At 34.3% G+C, this 21,409-nt stretch overlaps 2 protein-coding genes across 5 annotated transcripts in view; both read left to right on the forward strand.

Annotated features, from left to right (window-relative positions):
• Nucleotides 1-21,409, forward strand: part of LOC123676558 (serine/arginine repetitive matrix protein 1-like) — a 47,597-nt gene that overhangs the window by 4,694 nt on the left and 21,494 nt on the right. Inside the window, exons 1-3 of one of the 4 annotated variants that reach the window (XM_045612514.1) lie at nt 4,372-4,826; nt 5,761-6,015; nt 6,345-6,484. In XM_045612514.1, coding sequence (XP_045468470.1) covers nt 5,871-6,015; nt 6,345-6,484 — 285 coding nt within the window. In that variant the 5' untranslated portion in view covers nt 4,372-4,826; nt 5,761-5,870. Of the gene's footprint in view, nt 1-4,371; nt 4,827-5,187; nt 5,237-5,760; nt 6,016-6,344; nt 6,485-16,039; nt 16,815-21,409 lie in introns of those variants that run through there. The other 3 variants (XM_045612513.1, XM_045612512.1, XM_045612515.1) reach the window with 3 other exon arrangements.
• Nucleotides 12,493-15,035, forward strand: LOC123676560 (piggyBac transposable element-derived protein 3-like). The gene is made up of 2 exons (XM_045612517.1): nt 12,493-12,732; nt 12,951-15,035. The coding sequence occupies exons 1-2, from the start codon at nt 12,713-12,715 to the stop codon at nt 14,767-14,769; spliced, it is 1,839 nt and encodes a 612-aa protein (XP_045468473.1). The 5' UTR covers nt 12,493-12,712; the 3' UTR covers nt 14,770-15,035.

Consider the following 21,409-nt stretch of genomic DNA (forward strand, 5'->3'; position numbering starts at 1 on the left):
AAGATTGCTGCGCAGACATTCAGCAGGAGTGTGTCGGATGCTCTTAAATTCCTTGAGTTTGATTTGAAATTGACAAATTTTAAAGGTGCTGAAGAGACTGCAAATTTCTGTCTCTTAGTTAATGATTTATTTGACATCTTGAACTCAAGAAATAAATTCTCTCCATATACATATAAGAGGGCATTATCTTTTGAAAACATTGATTTATACGTGGAAAGGTTTTCTGAAGCAAAAGAATACTTCATGGAACTGACTTTGAATGGAACACCAGTATTATCTTCAAGAAGGAAAACAGGGTTTCTAGGGTTTTTAATATGTATGGAGAGTCTTGAGGAAATATTTAGAATGTATGTGGTGTCAAAAAAATTAGACTTTTTATTGACCTATAAGTTCTCTCAAGACCATCTGGAGGTATTTTTTGGTGCTATCAGGAGTCTGAATGGATACAACAACAATCCCACAGCCAGACAATTTCAGTCAGCATATAAAAAGTTGTTGATAGCAAGGGAAGTGAGAGGTGCTGATTCTGGAAATGTTGTTAATTTGGACAATACATCAATTCTTCATGTTTCGTCATATAAAAAAATAACAATAAATGATCATAAGGAGGACTTGGAGGAGACTGAAGAGTATAAAAATTTGTGTGCAGCGTTAAATGATCATGATTACTTTGGTTCTTCAGGATGGCAATTATCTTCATATATACAGGATGTTTTAATTTATATAGCAGGATTCGTTGTCAAGTCATTGAAAAAATGTATCACTTGCTCAAAATGTCTTGATATGTTGGAGACTTGTGAAACATATTCATTTCTACAGAAAAGAAAAACGTATGGCAATTTATTCAAGGCATCCAAATTTGTCATTAAGATATGCACACAAGCAGAAAAAACAATAAGATATATGATTTCTAACAACCCTAATATTTTGAGTACAAAGTCTGAAAATTTAATCAATAAGTTGATTCATAATTGTATTGTCTGTTTACCAGATGATGTTTTGAATGCATTTGGCAATCATGTATTTGATGAAGGGTTTCTAGAAAGTCATGAATTGCCTTTGATAAAACTGATATTGAAAAGATATTTCACTATAAGAATTCACCACGAGACAAGAAAAATGAGCGATCAAGTGGTGAATCGAGTAAGAAGCATGCTCACACATCTGATTTTGTATCAGAATCAATAAGTTTTTTTTTTATCTTTACAATTGTTAGTTTTAAGTTTTAGGGTGATCAGGGTGTATAAAACACTCTTTTTTGATTGTGTACTTTTCGATCCTGTTTGGATTCAATTACCAAGGACTATAGCAGTAGTAGATATGGATTCTTAGTTATTTTATTATAAACATTTCTGAAGAATCGATTATCAGTATATTTTAGTTACCTATCGTATTTCTTCAAATCATTATTGTAAAAATCATTTATTTTATGTTACATGTTATTTTTTATGGAAGTTATTAATACATCCTTGCTTGATAATCAATCCTGATTATGCAGGCTTTCAAGTTTCAATTGCTATTCCACTATAAATACTGATTCTCCGTCCATTCCATTGCAAAACTCACAAAATTCCAATCATCTATCTTATATAGTGGAACAAAACTATACATTCATAATATCATTTGCTCTCAAAGGTGCAGGTAATGGATGGACAAGGTTTCAGTAAGTAAGTAAGGCCTATTACAGCATTAATGAGAACTGATATGATTATACTTCACACTTGATGTAAAACTGACCTATCTAATACATTTTCATGTCGAACTGGATCAATAAATTTATTGTTATTTTTGTTATTCAATTTAACATAGTATTCAGGTGTAATACCCTTAAATTTCAAACCTTTGCAGTCAAATGAGCTCCATTTGTAATAACATGGTGGTCCCCAATAAAAATCTGGACTCACCTCAGAACAAGATATCAAGCTGTGTTAAAATCCAAATTTAGATACAGCATCATCTTGTATGGTAATAACCTACCATGCAGCCTTATTGAAAAGTGACCTGAATAGATGTATTCGATATAATAGGATTGTTAATAAAATCATTGATAATGATATAACATTCAATTGTATAGGTATTTGTAATTATTAAAACCAGAACAACAATATTTGAATATCATATTTGCTATTTCAAATCTCTTTTCATATTGAATATTTTTTCGAATCGAAAATATGCCTGCACTATAAAAATTCTGCGTATAACAATGATTTAGAATAAGATGAAAACATCGGGAAGGTTAACAAAATTCATAAAAATAATGACATTAATTATGCATCCAATGAAATAATAATTAAAGATTCGATAACCTTTGAAGGATTTATTTCTATTCTTAACAAATTTTTAGATCCACGCCACTGACTTCTATTTACGACAACACACTTTGTTTGTAAACAAACAGTGTTTATTATGGGAACAAAACATTCAGTTCATCTAGTAAGGGATTGCTCCATCTTGTTGTAAATAATCTAAGACTACAAACAATACTGTTGGTTGAAACGCGGTTGCGCTAGATATTGCGCGGTCGCGCGAAATTTAAAAACCGGACAATCTTGTGTCCGGTTTACCCAGATTTTTTCGAACGGACAAACATGAAAAAAACCGGACATCTGGCAACCCTAGTCACACATCATGAACATCTATGTTTTCGTTATATTTGTTCAGAAAACACGATCCCGCGGTAGGCTGGGGATTTCCTACAGCAAGTTTTAGCTTCAAATATCATTCTGAATCGCAATAAAGGAGGGATAATTCTCGTTGAAAGTTAGAATCTCAAGATGACTTTTTATTACGTGATATATTATATCCGGTCAAGACCTTCTCAGAACGGGAATAATATATCTGTAGTATGGTAATAAATCCCGAAATATAAACTCTTTAGGTGACTTCATTACAGGATATAATGTTTATTATATCCGGCCGAACGAAAATATTTGTATAGTATCCAAAGTCACTTGGAGGAAGCCAGAATATTTCGATCATATAAGGGTTGTCCAAGTTTCCAGAAATTCCTTTGGGGTCAGTAAAATTATTGCCTAACAATACTTTCAAATGAACCCCGGTATTAACGGATCGCGTTATCCACTTCGAAGGGACATCTATGGCCAATCGTTTTTATGGACTAGTTCATCAAGTGACTTTGGATATTTCATACTATATAAGATGTCTAAAAACATGGTGAATGCACTCGTCAAATTTTGAATGCAATGACATTCGACCAAATTGAAAATATTAGTTTTAGTTCGTGGCGGCGCCGCAATGTCATACTTGTCATTTCCGTTCATTTTGATTGGATACATTAATTAAAACCCGATACTGACCAATCAAAAGCGATGTGTAATCGAGTATGGTCGTGCAAAGTCGTGAAACAAAACACGAAACGTTTGCTGGAATGAATTCAAATATTTGTAATAGAGAGAGAGAGAGAGAGAGTTAATTTGTTGATAGCGCTACCTACAGTTGACATAACGAAGCTTAACTAATATTCTCAAAATTGGCAAAACAAAAGATTATCAGTTCATACACCTGGTTTTTAGACATCTTAATACTATACTACGACATGTAATTCATTCATCTGTAGCGATGGTAGATTTATGCAATGTTCAGAGAAAAGAACTAAAAATAAGAACTAAGATTTACGTGGTGTTTATGCACTCTCTTGTTAGTTCTTAGTGAAGGAAAGTGCGCATGCTCGAACTAGTTTTTATATTTGGTGTTGGACATTTATATTGATTGTGAAAAAAAATAATAAATTTTAATTCTTCAGATACACCTAATCACTTTCCATCGATAATCACGAATCACAGAAGGTGAAACGGTAGAAACTTCAATATTGAAATTTGTCAATATTGAAATTCTATGCATACTTCTTTTTTTTTACTGCGAACGTTCTTGGCATAGATGAATACAAAAGTAGAAGCCTTATCTATGGTTCTTGTTAAGAGTTGTTCAACTTTCTAGTTATAGTTCTTAGTTATCAGGAACATTTCATAAACGCCCTCGTTTGTTGAATTCCTAGTTCGTAGTTTCATTCTTAGTTTTTAGGAACAGTGCATAAATCTATCATGAGAAAGGGCGCCAATGAAAAGCACGGTGAGCCATATAAATTCAAATCTTTGTATAACATATTCCGTCGCCTTTTTGTTGGACCTAGTGATATTTTTATATTATTTTATTTAGAGGTGCATATTATATCCCGTAATGAAAATTTACTTTTCCGTTAAGAAGTCCATGACCTACCTCGCGCCTGTTTTCCTGGATTGGAATAAGCTATAGTGTCATGATTTTCAGATCAAGGAAATTCTTTCGGTATTTGAACTGACATAGGCAACGTCGCAACCGGCCTTGCACTGTCACTGAGCAACATATTCATTTTTCGCACGTTATCGTGCCCGAATTAAACGGTTCGCTTTCGATATCGCTAGAAACATCTGATAGTTTGCCGAATTGCCATACGAGTGCCAAAACATAACCGCATGAATCGGCGGTAACAGTAAAAATAGCGTATTCGAGAATCAAAATATCTACAAGAGTTACGTTGGGCCGACGACGATTGTCGGACGTTAGGTGGAAAAATGGACTATTTCGTCGAATTTCGCGAGTGGATTATCTCGGCGCGAAACGATTTTTAAGTGCCCCATTGTTTGGTGATTTGTGTTTTTCATCTGTTTTTTGTTTTGCTTCTTTTTTTTCATCCGTGTCAAGGTTGTGACGGTTCGATTTGCGCATCTGTCATTTATACACTGATCCTAACCTCCAAACTGTAGTGAATATTCGATGATGTCAATTTACTAAATAATCCAATTTATGGATCAATCGTTGTTTTAGCAGTAAGTTTTACTAAAATTATTACATTTATTAAACCTTCATTCAACAATTGTATTTATTCTTCCTCATTCCGGATGAGAATTCAATTCTAGCTGACTTTTTTTTAGTGAAAAATCTTAGCCAGAATTGTCCATTGTAAACATACTAAAAATTTTCCAGTGTATATTGAATTCTGCACCCATTCCATTGTTTTATCGTGATGAAGTTTATTATTCTTTTCTGATCATATCGAATGACTTTCGTTTTCACTACTCATCTGATTCGTAAACAGTGTTGCCAACTGATATTATCAATGGTATAGAAAAATAGATTTTTCCTTTAGATTGCGTTATCTCTCGTTTTTTTTCATTTTAGAATTGGAGTGAATTTCATCAGTGATGTTTCTATCGGAATATAATGAATAGATTGTTAGGTAACTTACAGATGAACCGTGTTATCGGACGTCAATCAAGTTTCTAGAATTTTCTGAATTTTTTCATCAAGTATTATTGCGAACCCTCGGAGCTTTTTTTAAATACTATATCTAAATGATAACTTATAATGAAAGTTGAATCTATTACAAGTTTAATTTTTTCATAATTGTTATCTGCAACTTCTCCAAAATTTAGTACCCAAATAGGTTCTTCAAAATTAAATTGCTATAAATAAGAATTGTGAACATCATACTGTAATTAAAAAAAAAATTTATACTTGATATGATGGGAAAATGCATTTGAAGCTTAGATTGACGTTGCAATTTCCTAATTCCTACGTGACAATAAAAAACATTGCAATGAAAAAATAATTATATTTTCCTTTTTATTATTCCTAAATTTATGCATTTTCCTTGTTAAACTAAAATCTGGGATTGTGACATTATTTGGGAGAAGTCATTTGAACGATATCCTAAAAAAAAATATATATGGCAATAAGCCTTTCACTGTTTTGATTTTTCAGGGAGCCTCCCATCTAACGTCAACGCTGGCAGCCTTTCCTCATACGATCCCCATTTCCTGGAGGAGGCTCTGCAGAAGAGAACTGTCAGGGGTGGGGGGTCTCCAGAGCCTATGGAAGTTGACATGGAGACTGCCAATTTATTGGAACATGATTCGGTAGCCGAGAATTACGAAAAGGGGGCCTCGGCAGAGGGTCGCGACAACACGAACCACCAGAGTGCCCCCAAGTTCACCACCAAAGCTTCCTTGCAAGTCAGTGAGTATCTTGAGACTTGAATTTATCTAAAACACTTGTTGAGTAGATATTTTGGAGTATATCCATTATGGAGTATTATTCACAAGTAGCCACCCTTGAAAATGTTTGTGTGGTTGCTGGGTGTTAGAGACATTTTTAAAAATGTGAAAAAGTTTTATTTTATTTAGTTGATCAACAGGTAAATGCAATTAGTATATAAGATCAACAGTTATGAATATACATTTGTCTCCATAATTTATACCTTTGAATAATTTCATGCAGTTGTCAGGTTGATATTATTTTGAATCTCAATAATTCAATTTATGATAAGTATTATTTTTTTCTAATAGATGTTGACGATGCCCTCCATTTCAAGGACCTAGACCATGTAGAAAAGAAGCATGATCTTGAACAGATATCAGCAAAAGTGCTGCAGACAAAATATAGTGTTTTCATCCAAGATTACAATCCTATTAACGAAGCATCAAAGGTGAGTTTGAATCTGCGATACCGCTAAATAGGTTGTGCTTGTTGTTTTCTATAGTTGGGAATTAATAGAATTTCTTGGATTCACCATATCTCCTATTTTTTGCCCAAAGGACTAGCTTTACAGAAGAATAGGGAAATGAAATAAAGAAGAAGGTCTGAAATAATTTTGCCGGAAGAAGATTGAAGTTAATCCCCTGAAAATAAAATAATTTCTGTTTAATTTTTACTTGTTTTGTGATTTATCAACCCACCACCCGCCCCCTCTTCTTGCCATCTTGGTGATGAATCTTCACAATGTGAAGGCTAATCCCTATTTTGTCTTCTTTTCTATTTCTTTCGGAAGGTTTTTTCCAATATTTTGAGTCTGTGAAATTTTTGAATTTAGGCTGAAAATCTTCTATAAAGTTTCAAAATGTAAATAAATAAAAATTTAAACACCCAATATTTTTTTATATGAGTTATTTGAAAAGGAAAATATTAAAAACTGCAGTTATTCACTTATCCATTTCAATCTTGAAATCTACCACCAAGAGCAAAAACGTTTACATGATTTTTTGACTCTTCTGTTTGACATCTAAAATCAATTTTATGTTAGTGGTTTTGTTGGAATTCTAGAGGTGTGAGCTAGCTAAATATAAACAACCTTCAAAAAATTGTAATTTTTTTTTTTTGAATATATTTATTTATTTATTCCTTTTTCTACTTTCTTTCTTTGTCCTAATAGTATGATATATCTATCATGTTGTTTTTCTGCTAATGTTTTTTTTTTATTGCTGAATGTTAAAACAACATAAAACCTCAGTATCATATCAAATAAATGAACACCGTGAAGTTGCCAGAAATTCCTTCGGAAACAGTGAATTTGTCGCCTTACAAAATAAATACCGCTAAATATCGGGGGCATCTGGCCAAGCGTTTTCAAGTGACTTTGGATATACTATAACACATACCCTATTTTATTGTTCAGCAACTGAAAAATTGGATTTATCTTTGTTTTGCATGTTCTTTAAACATAATTATTAGTTATTGTAATGATTTCAAATCCAATAATTGTAGATCTTAGGGTATATGATTATTATTTTTTTATATGTAAAATATGCATGGCACAATAGAGCATATAAGAGCAAATAAGCTTTTGGTTAGTTTTTCACGACTAGTTCAAATCAGTTTAACCACCCCAGTGGGCTATTGGTATGATTCATTTGTTGAATGTACCCCCCAGCAGCTGATTGGACCATAGAGTTTACTGACACTACTCTTTGGTTTGCATGGTTTTGGAAAAAAAAATTGTTTTTTATTTTGTCTTTCAAAATCAGGGGTCTATTGTACCAAGTTACTCTGAAACTCTTCCTTTACTTTTCAATTCTGAATGTTTTTTGTGCGATGTAATTTTTTTACAATTCGGTGCAACAGCCTTTGTTCTCACTAGAATATGTATAGCTCGTAATATTGGTTTTTTATTTTCAATAATAAACCTTCGAGATCAATCGAGGAAAAAATTTTACCGCCCCTGAAATTTTCCAGTTTACATTTGTAGTTGTACCCACCTGTTCGCAAAGCAAAGCTTTTCTCAAAATAAATTCGAATCATTATTATTATATACAAGGTGATGTTCTATGGTGAACAACATGCTTCTGTTGAATAATTTAAAATATACAAAAAAAATAATACTTTGAATTTACAATAAATATTATTATTGTTATAGAGAATTGATCCTTTTAGCTATGATGATACTAAATAGAATATTTTTCGCCGCAAAGTCCTAACACTTTTATTTTTGTAGCATGGATTAACAAAGGGCACTTAACAATCAATTATAATTAGAATCTCGTAAGTTTCAATTTCAGTGTTTATGTACCCAAATCAATTAACAGATAGAAGTTGTTCAACTTTTAACTTGAATATGGTTTACTCTGTACGCAACAAGTATGGCGATGAAGCATAATCGAAGTTCTTTCAAGATCGTATATAGCACATTATTAAGCAATCCTGAGACCTGGCAAAAATAATATTCAATATGGCGGCAGTTGGCATGTTGTTTGTCATAAGAGTACATAGTGATATCATTATTTGTATTGTGCATATTCGAGTTGTATTTCAAATGTAGACAATAATTTGAGCTTAAATTATACAAAAATGCCAATTAGGCTCCAGGTGGCTTATCATGGTAGAAATAGTGTCAGGTTTTACTATGTTTCTATATTCACCCCCTATTTTTATGAGGTTCTAACAGCTCAAAATCAAAATTCAGCACTGAATTTACGAACTGACACTACACAAATCATGTTCTTATGATGAATGACAGTTAACAGTTGTGCCAATCGACTCTATTAAAAATCACATGATCTGAAGTAGTAATTATTTTGATTGAATTTTTTCTGTAAAAACGCCTTTTTATTATTTTGGAATGAAACTTGATGATGCTGCCCTTTTAGACCTTATTCATCAATTTCTTCCTCGATAACTCTTGAAGTATTCATTTTAGGGTTTGCTTAAGTAACCCCCACTATTTTTATACGTAGAATCGACTGAAATAATGAAAAATATAGGTTCTAATTTGAAAATCTTGAGTTTGATGAATTTGAGTTGTCAAAGTTCATGATCTTCTGATAAACACCCTGTACATTTTTCGTCCAAACAGCGAACAGGTTTATATTACTACATATTTGCAGATTTTTCCGAATAAAACTTCATCTATAGAAATATTCGAAAAAATTTGAGTCCTTGCCGCCACTATTTTTTTCATAAGAATCCCATTAACTTATGAACCGTTGGGTTTTTACCCAAGGTATGGCATATTGCTGAAATTGTCATCAAAAAAGCTATCTAATGATGCAATTATATACTGGGTGTGACATTTGAAATAAAGAAGTAGTAGTTTGTTTCCGGTTTAATTGGAAGTTGTAGAGATCTGAAAATATTGAAGGGAGGAAGGTCATTGTCTCAAACCCCAACTTGCAAATTTTCCGAACAAACTCATGATTAGTTTTCCATAAACATTTAATAGGCCATGGCGGTAAATCACCGCTGCATGCATATGCTGTCTGCAAGGAAGTAATTTTATTTCCCTCTTCTACTTGAATTTTCTATGATTCTGATGGAGTTATCAATACGAAATTCCGCACGATATTTGAAATGATTATTCTTTATACAGTGTGTTTCATTATAAATTGGACAAACATATATACTCGCATAGGTGGCACCGGGAAAATCATTTTTGCCTTATGGCATACACCTCGTTTTCGAAGCATAAGCGAGATACAGAAATGACTGTGAACACCCTGTATCTCGCTAAAGCTTCGAAAACGAGGTATATGTCACATGACAAAACATACATACGCGTATACACGCGGAATCTGAACCCGATCGGATAACAATTGGAGGTAAAAACGAAAATTAGATTCCTTGAATCCTTTTAAGAAAATAATGTCCTGTTAGCATGTGCCCGATAACGCCTTTTTTCGAGATACAAGGTGTTGAAATTTGATTTTTTTTCGAGTTTTTCTTCTCGTAGCACTTTCACAATCTATTTAACTCAAAGGACCCCGCACGTTTAGTAGGGAAAATGGCTTTCCGTGAATTTGGCTGAATTTTTGATATGTTGTAGTTCTTGATGAACTGATCAGAAAAGTCCTCAGCCATAAAGCTCAAAAATGGACAGTTTTCGAGATATGGAGCTTTGAAAATTGATTTTTGGCAATTTTCGGGGTTTTTGCTCATCAATCAGGGAGCTCTCATTTCTGGTTTTTATGGAATTTGGATGTTCGGCGGCCAGAACCCGACTGAGAAATGATCTTCCTTGGTTATATTAGGCACCGCCATCGATAATTTTTTATACACTGCTCCACATTGGCTATGAAATGAGATACAAAATCCAAGATCTTCCATACATCTTTCCATGCCACAAGATGACGCCAGAATAATTCACATGACCGTGAAACGACATATTGTGAGATTTTTTTAAGAGTTTTTCAATAACTGAATCCTCATATATCTGATGTCCAATAATATCAAATATGTTAGCCGAAATGTTCATAACCAGGCATCGCGAGCTGTAATGGGAGAAAATGGGAAAATCATTATCATATATCCTCAGGGATAACAATTGTGATCACTATTGATGTCATTCACATATGATATGTGATTTGTTTCTCACAAATCTCGATAATCTGACAATGGGGTACCAAGACATTTTCCTCAGAATGTCTCGAAATTGATGATAGCATCTCACAGACAAACGAATCCGTGAAAATGTCTGCAGTTTTGATACAATATAGTACTATCCTGGTAGAATATAGAAATCCAAGTGATGGAAGCAAACTATGAATGGAACTTCCGATATTAACCCACGAATTCTTGAAAATATATTTTTTTTCTATGAACTTTTTGAACTTCACACATACGAATGAATACTATCTAACAATATGATCGTTGGCAAAATGAATGAGTAGATCAATCAAAAACAATATAATAATGAGAGTAACATTCATAATAATAATAACAATAATGATAATAAACAAAAAACAATTTAAAATTATATTAGATTTCTTGCAATTGCTAATATAATTTCAAATTGTTTTTTGTTTATTGTTTTTGATTGATCTACTCATTCATTTTGCCAACGATCATATTGTTAAATAGTATTCATTCGTATGTGTGAAGTTCAAAAAGTTCATAGAAAAAAAAATATTTTCAAGAATTCGTGGGTTAATATCGGAAGTTCCATTCATAGTTTGCTTCCAACACTTAGATTTCTATATTCTACCAGGATAGTACTATATTGTATCAAAACTGCAGACATTTTCACGGATTCGTTTGTCTGTGAGATGCTATCATCAATTTCGAGACATTCTGAGGAAAATGTCTTGGTACCCCATTGTCAGATTATCGAGATTTGTGAGAAACAAATCACATATCATATGTGAATGACATCAATAGTGATCACAATTGTTATCCCTGAGGATATATGATAATGATTTTCCCATTTTCTCCCATTACAGCTCGCGATGCCTGGTTATGAACATTTCGGCTAACATATTTGATATTATTGGACATCAGATATATGAGGATTCAGTTATTGAAAAACTCTTAAAAAAATCTCACAATATGTCGTTTCACGGTCATGTGAATTATTCTGGCGTCATCTTGTGGCATGGAAAGATGTATGGAAGATCTTGGATTTTGTATCTCATTTCATAGCCAATGTGGAGCAGTGTATAAAAAATTATCGATGGCGGTGCCTAATATAACCAAGGAAGATCATTTCTCAGTCGGGTTCTGGCCGCCGAACATCCAAATTCCATAAAAACCAGAAATGAGAGCTCCCTGATTGATGAGCAAAAACCCCGAAAATTGCCAAAAATCCATTTTCAAAGCTCCATATCTCGAAAACTGTCCATTTTTGAGCTTTATGGCTGGGGACTTTTCTGATCAGTTCATCAAGAACTACAACATATCAAAAATTCAGCCAAATTCACGGAAAGCCATTTTCCCTACTAAACGTGCGGGGTCCTTTGGCATAGATATTCCAATTTAAAGTTTTCATCATGTGATATGCTAATTTTGAATGCAAATCTACAAGGTGGATGTTTTCTGGAACAGTGTCCGCTTCTTTTCTCCAGAACTTTTTTTGGAGGGCCACTGGTAATTTAGAAAAATGTAAAAAAAAACTTTGATCTAATATTTTGTTGTATCTGCCATGGATTTCGAGAAAAAAATTGCAAACAATTCTTTAGTTATCTTCAGGAATATCCAAATTATTATAAAGATCCAGTTAGTAAGCTGAGACGAATACATTAATTATAAGTTTTGATACTTATTTGTTGTAGCGAAGATTGATAAAGATTCGATAAACAGATATAACTTTACGAAAATATAGGATTACAAGAAACACCCTGTATCTCGAAAATATGCGGGCTCAGGTGTATACGACTTTTTTCTCATAATTATTCAAGAAATCTCTTATTTTTCTTTGTACCTCCAATTCACGAACATCCTGTATTATCTCATACCTTATTTAACCCATTACAGCCCCGTGGCAACTTAAGTTGCCACGGCGCATTCGACTACATTCTATGCGCACGCGCATAGATATTGAAGTTCCATTGGTAAATTCCGGTCATGTGATATGTCCTGTCTCGAATAGCACAAACGTCAGTCAGATATTGTCAAACAGTGAGTTAGTGTATAACGATTTATTCAGAGCTCTTGAACTTTTTCATTCACCATAATGGCCGTCGATGAGAGATTGTAAGTATTCTATTTCAATAATGCATGCACATTTGTATTTTTGTACCAGTTTTATTCAATATGAATTCAGCAGTATATTTCTTCTTCACAGTAATATTTTCATGCAATATTTTGCTTTTGCCATACGGGCAAAGTTTGATGGCAACTAAAGTGGCCAACGGGAACACGTGACAACGGTTTCTGCAATATTTACATTTCTTACTGAATGATTTCGACAGGTATACTCGTGGAAGATCAGGCACTGGATTACTTCTTCATGAATTAATTGACCTTATCGAGAACGATGAGGACATATCAGCCACCAATATAGCCATATGTCCACCTGATGAACTTCCTGGTGCAGATACAGATAAGGACTCTGATTTATCGGATGAAGAGGTAGTTGGAGATTTTGACCACCTTCCTGCCCGTATATTACGCTCTCAGGTGGAAATGCAGAATCCAGAAATCGATGATGATCACGGCAATCCAGTCGTCCAAGATGAGAACCATTCAGAAGAACCTAGACCGACGACTTCTTCGCAGACAAGAGTAAGAAGCACCAAACGTAAGCGTCCCACAGAACGTACTTGGAAGCCGAAAATGAATGGGTTATCTTCAAGTATTCCTGAACTTGAATGCGAATACCGACCGGTAGCAGAAGATCTTCTGAAAGAAACGGTAAAAAGCCCTATTGAGGCTTTTAGGGCTTACTTCTCGGAAGATTTATTGAGTCATATCGTAACCGAAACTAATCGTTATGCTATGCAGAAACTCGTTCACAACCTGAATGCCACTGCTGAAGAAATGATTACATTTGTCGGAATTATGTTGATGTCAGGTTACCACCCTCTTCCATATAGAAGACTCTACTGGAAACAAGATCCAGATGTTCATTCGCACTTAGTTTCCGATGCCATCCGTCGAAACCGATTCGATGAACTGATAAGTTTTATTCACCTTGCCAACAATGAAAACAATGATGGAAGTGATAAAATGTACAAGGTCCGACCTATTTTTGATCACCTCAACAACTCTTTCAAACAAATCAGTCCTGGGCCCACTATTAGTATCGACGAGAGTATGATTCCTTATTACGGAAGGCATGGGTGCAAACAGTTTATTCGCGGAAAACCTATCAGATTTGGGTTCAAGTTATGGGTTGCCGCGGATCCATCTGGATACATCCATCATGTTGAACCCTATTGTGGAAGTTCAACTCGTCTTCCAGAAACTGGACTCGGTCAAGGAGGTGACGTAGTAATTGGACTTGTAGACCACATGAAATTGTCAAAGGGTATTCGACTCTACTTTGACAATCTTTTTACATCGGTTGGGTTGTTGGAAGAGCTTAGTTCTAGAGGACTTGGTGGAACTGGTACTCTGCGTGAGAATCGCTGTAGTGTTTCAATGAAACTTCCAGATAAAAAAACGTGGAAAAATAAACCCAGAGGTGAAACATCCACCAGTTCTTCAGGAGATATTTTAGCAGTCCGTTGGAATGACAACAATGTTGTTACTGTACTTACTAATTGTGATAATGTACATCCTATGTCAAAGTCAAACCGATACTCCAGAATTGAAAAGAAGGTCATTTCTGTCAAAGTACCAGGTCCTATTGCTCGTTACAATAGTAACATGGGTGGAGTAGATCTTTCTGATCAATTTTTGGCTTCCTACCGAAACAGAATCAGGTCGAAAAAATGGTGGTGGCCTTATTTCTCTTGGACTGTGGATGTATGCAGCACACAAGGTTGGTTACTGTATCGTCGCCTTGGGCATGATATTCCTCTATTGGATTTCAGACGTCAGTGTGCTATTTTCATTCTGAAGTCTTACGGCAGTCCTCCAATGGTAGCAGGAGTTCGATCATCTCTAGAGTTCACACCAGCTCTCGAAGAAATAAGAAAAGATCGAACAGATCATTTCATCGAAAAAGGTGAATCCAAGTATCGCCGTTGTAAAGTATGTGGCAGGCGTACAATTTTTGTATGCAAGAAGTGTGAAGTTCCTGTTCATCCTGATGAGTGTTTCAAAATTTTTCATGATGTAAAATAATAATATTTTATGTAATTTCATAGGAAATATTATACGGTTGAATCACAATAGATGTATACGATTGATATGCTAGTTTTATTGTACTTTGGAAAATTTCTTCATGAATTATCCCAGTGGCAACTTAAGTTGCCGCTTCATAGTAACTCTCCTGCATGTTCGATCATTATTTTTATAACACAATATCACTTTTTGAGTCTAAATAACTCATCAGACAAAGTTTCAGTTGAAAATCTTCACGGGGGAATTATGGGCTTTAATGGGTTAATGAGAGAACTCTTGAATATTACATATATCCAAATCAAAAAGCCTATTAACAACAGGAAGTTTCCATAACAAACAATTTTGTTTTTGCTAGAATGGACTTACGATTTATAATTAGGCCGACAATATTATTGTTAAATTTTCTATATTTCTGAAGATTTGATCAGCTTGAAATTTTTGATAAATATCAATTTCCAGAATCATAAGTCCGTCGGTTTTGTGTTTACTTAAATATTGGGCATTTTTTTTCGATATGTGTATGGTTCTGGTTGAACGATTAACATGAAATTTTCTTGAAATAGTCTTCGTCTTCTAATCGGCATTCAAAATCCGAATCTATTTCAAAAACTTTTTTTGTTTCCGTTCGCAAGTTATCGTGTATAAGGACGGAGGGCCAGGGACTGTATTCTCGACAAGTGATCTTTCAAAACGTATACGTTCTTTCAGTGCTTTGAACACTGAATGAACGTATACGTTTTGAAAGATCACTTGTCGAGAATACGGTCCCAGACAGAATCGTATTTGAGGACGGATTCGTCATCAGCGTTTCGATCCTTATCGTTTGAGACCGCTCCCGGTTCAAAATTCGAAAATTACAGATATTGTTATGTAATGATAGACAATCTGTTTGGAGAGAGAGTGCTCAACCTTGATTTTTCTAGAGAACCCAAAAGTGAAATTTGAACCATCGGGTTAATAGTGTTTTCAGCTTTAAAGGGATATGCATGGAAAAACTTAATTATTGTTGAAGCCTGTAGCTAACAATGGCGCCCGAAAACAATATGTATTGTTCCTAGTATAAGCACGTCGTGTTATTCAAAAGTCGGGAGACTCGATTCATGTTTAAATTATCTCTCGTTCGACGACGCTAGCAGTCGGTAGCCGAGAACAAGTGTATCTCATCATTGTCTGATACCCATTATATAAAATTCTCCTTTATCTGATAACGATTCGATTGAGTAACGTTGCCGAGATCATTACAGGTGGAAATATTTCTATCCTGTGCTCGTTACGTTCGAATTTTCCATAGTTTTCCTGGCTGCGGCAATTCTATGATTTCCTTTCGAAGTTTGTGCGAATAAAGTTGGACGACCGCTGTATATGGCATCGCGTGATATTCCATCGGAACGTGTACGCCAATATCCTGGAACTATTTGGCGTTTACGAACTTTGAACTCCTCCTCGGTAGATAAAACGTCGACTAGTGATACGTTCGCGGCGACGTCGAAGACGACGGCGGTAATAATTGTCGTGTGAAGTTGGCCGATTCGACAATTGAACACGCGTTTCCGATCGACACGACGGCGTGGTGGTGGTGGAGGGACACTCCGAACACACGTCAGATGGGATCGACGCGGCGAGTGTGACGATTCTACTTCTGTGTTTGTCCGACGACGTTTGTTTTGTTTTTTTTTTGTGGCTTTTTTCGCAAAACATTTTCCGATGAATCGTCGATCGGCGGGGACGTGAGAGACCATAGAGAAGAGCGACGGAGGCGGGTGAGGGCGAGACACCCTCTCACTTGCTTTATCGCCCCTGTCATGTCTATCGTGCTCTGTGTCCGCATGATCCTCGTGTCCGCCGTCCTTTTCGTCGTCTTCTTCGCCGAAACGGCTTACAAGTGTCTGACGTTGCGTGTGACAACGTCGATTGTGACGTTTTTCGCGATGCTCTTCTGGTTCGTCGAGCGCAGAGCCGGGCCCGATTCGAAATTCTGGTCACGTGATCTGGTGCGGCTCGACTTTAGCGGCGAAAATGAGCCCCCCGCCCTCGGCAACGTAAAGGTGAGCATTTTTTCGATTGGTTCTCGTCAGGATTTTGTCGCCTGCGAAAAAAATCGAAATGTTATTCGCACTTTATCCTAAAGAATCGATGAGGATGCGATTTTCTCGTAGGTACATAAAAATGCAGTCCTGAATTAATAGTAATAATTCGTTTTTGTATTTCTTACAATTTTCCTTCGATTTTAATGAGTCGGGTTTTTATTCGTGAAGTCCTTGAACGGTTAATCAATTTTATATGGGTACCTAGATAAATTACGATGTTCACATGAGCGCGGTTATGGTTTTTCGTGGCAGACGCGTCAGTGGCGTAGGAATATTTTTCATACATTTGCGATAGAGTAGTTGACTGTAAGGAAAATAATCTCAAACGCTTCTGTTGATTGAAATATTTGATTCACTCGATCTTTATTTGATGGAAATCGATTCAAATTAATATTTTTCTGATATTCTGTATAAACATTTCAACTGTTTGGCAAACGCAGTATAGTATGTATATCCAAATTCACTCAAACTAGTCCATAAAAAAGTTTGGCCAGAGTTCCATTTGAAGTAAATACCGCGATCCTCTAAATATGATTTGAAAGTATTGTTAGGCAATAAATTCACTGACTCCAAAGGAAGTTCTGGAAACTTGGGACAATCCTTGGATGATCGAAATTTTCTGGCTTCCTCCAAGTGACTTAGGATATACTATACTTTCGTCCATATTGTTATATTGTGAATAACAACATTTGCAATTGAAATCAATGCAAAATTAATTTCTCAGATATATCCCTTAATTTATACATTATACAGGGTGATTCACCGGGATGGCCTATTAGACGTTTATGGAAAACTAATCGTAATTTTGAGCTGAAAATTTGCATATTGGGGTTTGAGAGAATGATTTTTCTGCCTAAAATTTTCTCAGATCTCTACAACTTCCAGTTATATCGGAAACATACTACTACTTCCTCATTTCAAATGACACACCCAGTATATCATTGCATCATTAGATAGCTTTTTTGATGAAAATTTCAGAAATATGCCATGCCTTGGGTAAAAACCCAACGGTTCATGAGTTAATGGGATTCTTATGAAAAACATTTTGGCGAAAAGGACTCACATTTTTTTGAATATTTCGGTAGAAAAAGCTTTTTTCGAAATAATTTTTTTCCTATTCTGCAAATAGTATTATAAGACTGTTTGCAGTTTGGACCAAAAATGTACAGGGTGTTCATAAGAAGATCTTGAACTTGGATAACTCAAATTCATCGAAACTCAAGATTTTCAAATTAGACCCTATATTTTTCATTATTTCAATCGATTCTACGTACAAAAATTGTGAGGTTACTTAAGCAAACCCTATACCTAAAACTAATTCTTCAAGAGCTATCGAGAAAGAACCTTAAATGCGTTATATACGTATTGCTATCTGTCAAAACCCCTACCACCTCATAGAGTTCGACAAAGGCATTACAAATAAACGGTTTTCTGAAATACTAGAAAATCAGCTGTGTACTGTGCAACATAATTGTTTTGATTTTTTTAGGGAGGCTTTAGTCCACTAGATGTCTTTGAATTACTTGTTTAAAAGGAGTTGTAAAATATCAGAATTTTCTTGCGTTACCTACCAAAATTCCTACCAACCCGAACGAGTTTCGACAAAGGCATAACAAACAAAAATTTGTTTTGCAAAACGTAGATTATCGAATGCTTGTATTGCTTGTTTTGATTATTTAGAGATGTAAACTAGATGCATTAAATTACTTGCCTAAAAGGGGTTGTCAAAAATGTTGGGTTTTCGATGCGCTATTTGAAAAAATCCATCGAGTATTACCTACATTCAAACTATAGTGTAATGAACATATATAAAGAGAATATACGCAATTTTTACATGTCCCCAACATGGTTAGATTACGTTGTCGGATTGTATAATATTTTCAAATCCACAATTTTACTATATCGTTATGAATGTATGTTATATTGAATGAAATATATTTATTTGAGTGATTCCTGATTAAATATGAAAATTGAATATTTGGATTCCGATATTTTTCTTAATTGTAGAATTTATAATAAGCAGAATATTTATTATTTTTTGTATCTACCTCCTGAAGTCCAAGGTTTGGCAACTTTTCCTCTCCTAGTGTCATCGGTTGTTTTACTTCGTTTGGCGCGCTTGAAGTTTGTTTTCTGAATTTATAATATATTTAGGTATTTATTTCAATATATTTTGATTCAATATAAAACGTTGATTCACTATGGGACATAAGAAGTGCGTTCTTTGTGGAGATACTCGCGAATTGAGTGAAATATTGTATCACTGATATCTTTTCATTTCTGCGCGCTTCATGTCAAATTTGATAGTTCATGTTGGGGACAAAATTTGCTTACAGAAAATGACATATGCTTCCTCTATGTTAATGACACGGATTTTTTTCAAAAATGAAGACAACCTACTATGAAACTTTTCGAATACCTGACACGGGACTTGATAGTCTCAATACGATCCTGTGTTTAGGCAACGAAATAAATTATGCATAAGTCATCGAATATTTCAAATTTAATCAGATTAAACGAGGGCATTCCAAATAAACATGCTGGTAGCAACGATTAAGTTCCTGTATTCCACTAGGTTGCTATCCCAAGTGTTAAATATTAAAACATTAATATCGATAATCGAAATAATTGAGTTTCGAACGGTGATAATTCTGTCACCAGCATTAAATCGGGATCTGCAAGTATTGGTACGATTAGGAAAAAAATTAATGAAATGTAAATAATTTTATTGTTGGAGGAATAAATTAAGAAAATCTAAGAAAATAAAAATAATTTAAAGACGATTAGTTTTTGAGTACAGTTATTTATATTTGCAATAAAATTCAATTTGAATCTAGGTCTATGTGAATTCGTTGTTCCTCTAGTGAGGGACGCTATGCATGTTTTCATCAATGACGCAGATGCAAATTTATATTGTTTTATATTTATGCGTTCCTTACTGTTTCTTATGAATTTTTATTTTTGAGTCAATTGTTTAATTTGAAGAAATGTCTAACCAAATCTCATAAGAAATTCCTAATCCAAAAGATCGCTACATCCTGGCGGTTTATTCGAATTTTACATGAAATAGAAAAACTCGCTAAGTAAAAGCTGTAGCAACCTAGTGGAATACAGGAACTTAATAGTTGCTACCAGTTACGTCTAAAACCCCTAACTGATACTAGATAGTCAAGTAGAATTGATGCTGAAGTTTCATTTTATTCAAATATGTGATAGCCTTTTAGAAATAGCAGAAAATGATACTTTCAACATAAAAACTAGACATAAAGCAAGTTCTCTTTTATTGAATATTCATTCTTTTGAATTTATTTGAAGTATCATAATTTCTTATGATGTTTCATTCCAGATTAATATTGTAAGCAACATGATGCAAAGTGTAGCGATTGACATTAAAGTGTGTCAAAACCATTTGAAGAATTTAGTTGATCATTTCAAAAATTATAGGGATTATAATGTTCTCGGGAAAAAACTGGAAAACTAGCGGCTGTTCTTGAGATAGATCAAGGTTTTCTCCATTATATACTGTAAGACGAAAGTATAAACCAAAATTGTTCGATTATGAACAGACGGAAGATCCAAAAATCGCTTTTAAAATAAATTTCTTTTAGAAAATAATTGATCAAACACTAAGTTCCTTAAATATTAGATAACGTTAACGTTTTTTGTTTTATTTGTGATATTCTTAAATTAAATGACAAATATCTATTGAAATGCTGTCATGCTCTTCAACAGAAGCTCACTGATGACAGGAGAAAAAGAGACTGACGACTGACGTAAAAGAAAATGATTTATTCAACGAGATAAAAGCCCTAAGATTGTTTTCATTATCTGAACCGAAAATCCTCTTGAAATTCTACAATATATTTTTGAAAATAATCTAACTTTTTCTCTACCGAATCTTAGTATTGCCTCAAGAATCCTTCTCACTTTATCTGTGTCCTGTGTCTGTTGCTTCTGGTGAGAGATCATTCACTGAATTAAAAATTTTTAAAAACTATTTGAAGTCTACCATGTCTTAAGAAAGATTTTCTGGATTGGCAATCTTAGATATAGAGCAAGAGATACTCGATAAAATTGATTGATTGATAATATTAAAGAATTTGCAGCAGCCAAATCTAGAAAAACATCCATTCAATTTCTGGATTGATCCTAATCAAATGTTTATGCCTTCATGAATAATTCATAGAAGAATCCAGCTTGAGTTTTGAAATACATTTGAAATGTATTATGTTACAACTAACACCATAAAGTTCTTAAGACAATGAAGGTTGCTGATAGATTTTCAACCATTCTACACTAAATTCTCAACAAAATTTCCGATTATACAGTAGTACTTTCCTCCACCTCCCCCCTTTAAGGGGCGCCAAAATATGTTCCGCACGCGGGCGTTGATGTCCCTTGCGGGGGCCCTGCGTATAACGTACACATATATAAATAGGTTTCCTACCTGAAATTCTTCTTATATTTCTCAGTAATTTATCTGAATAATATTCTTGTTTTTCGGAGTTAGTCTAGATTTTGTTATTGTTATTACATAAGTATTTCTGCTATCT

This window comes from Harmonia axyridis, chromosome 3, assembly GCF_914767665.1.
Source record: "Harmonia axyridis chromosome 3, icHarAxyr1.1, whole genome shotgun sequence".
Classification (NCBI taxonomy): Eukaryota; Metazoa; Arthropoda; class Insecta; order Coleoptera; family Coccinellidae; genus Harmonia; species Harmonia axyridis.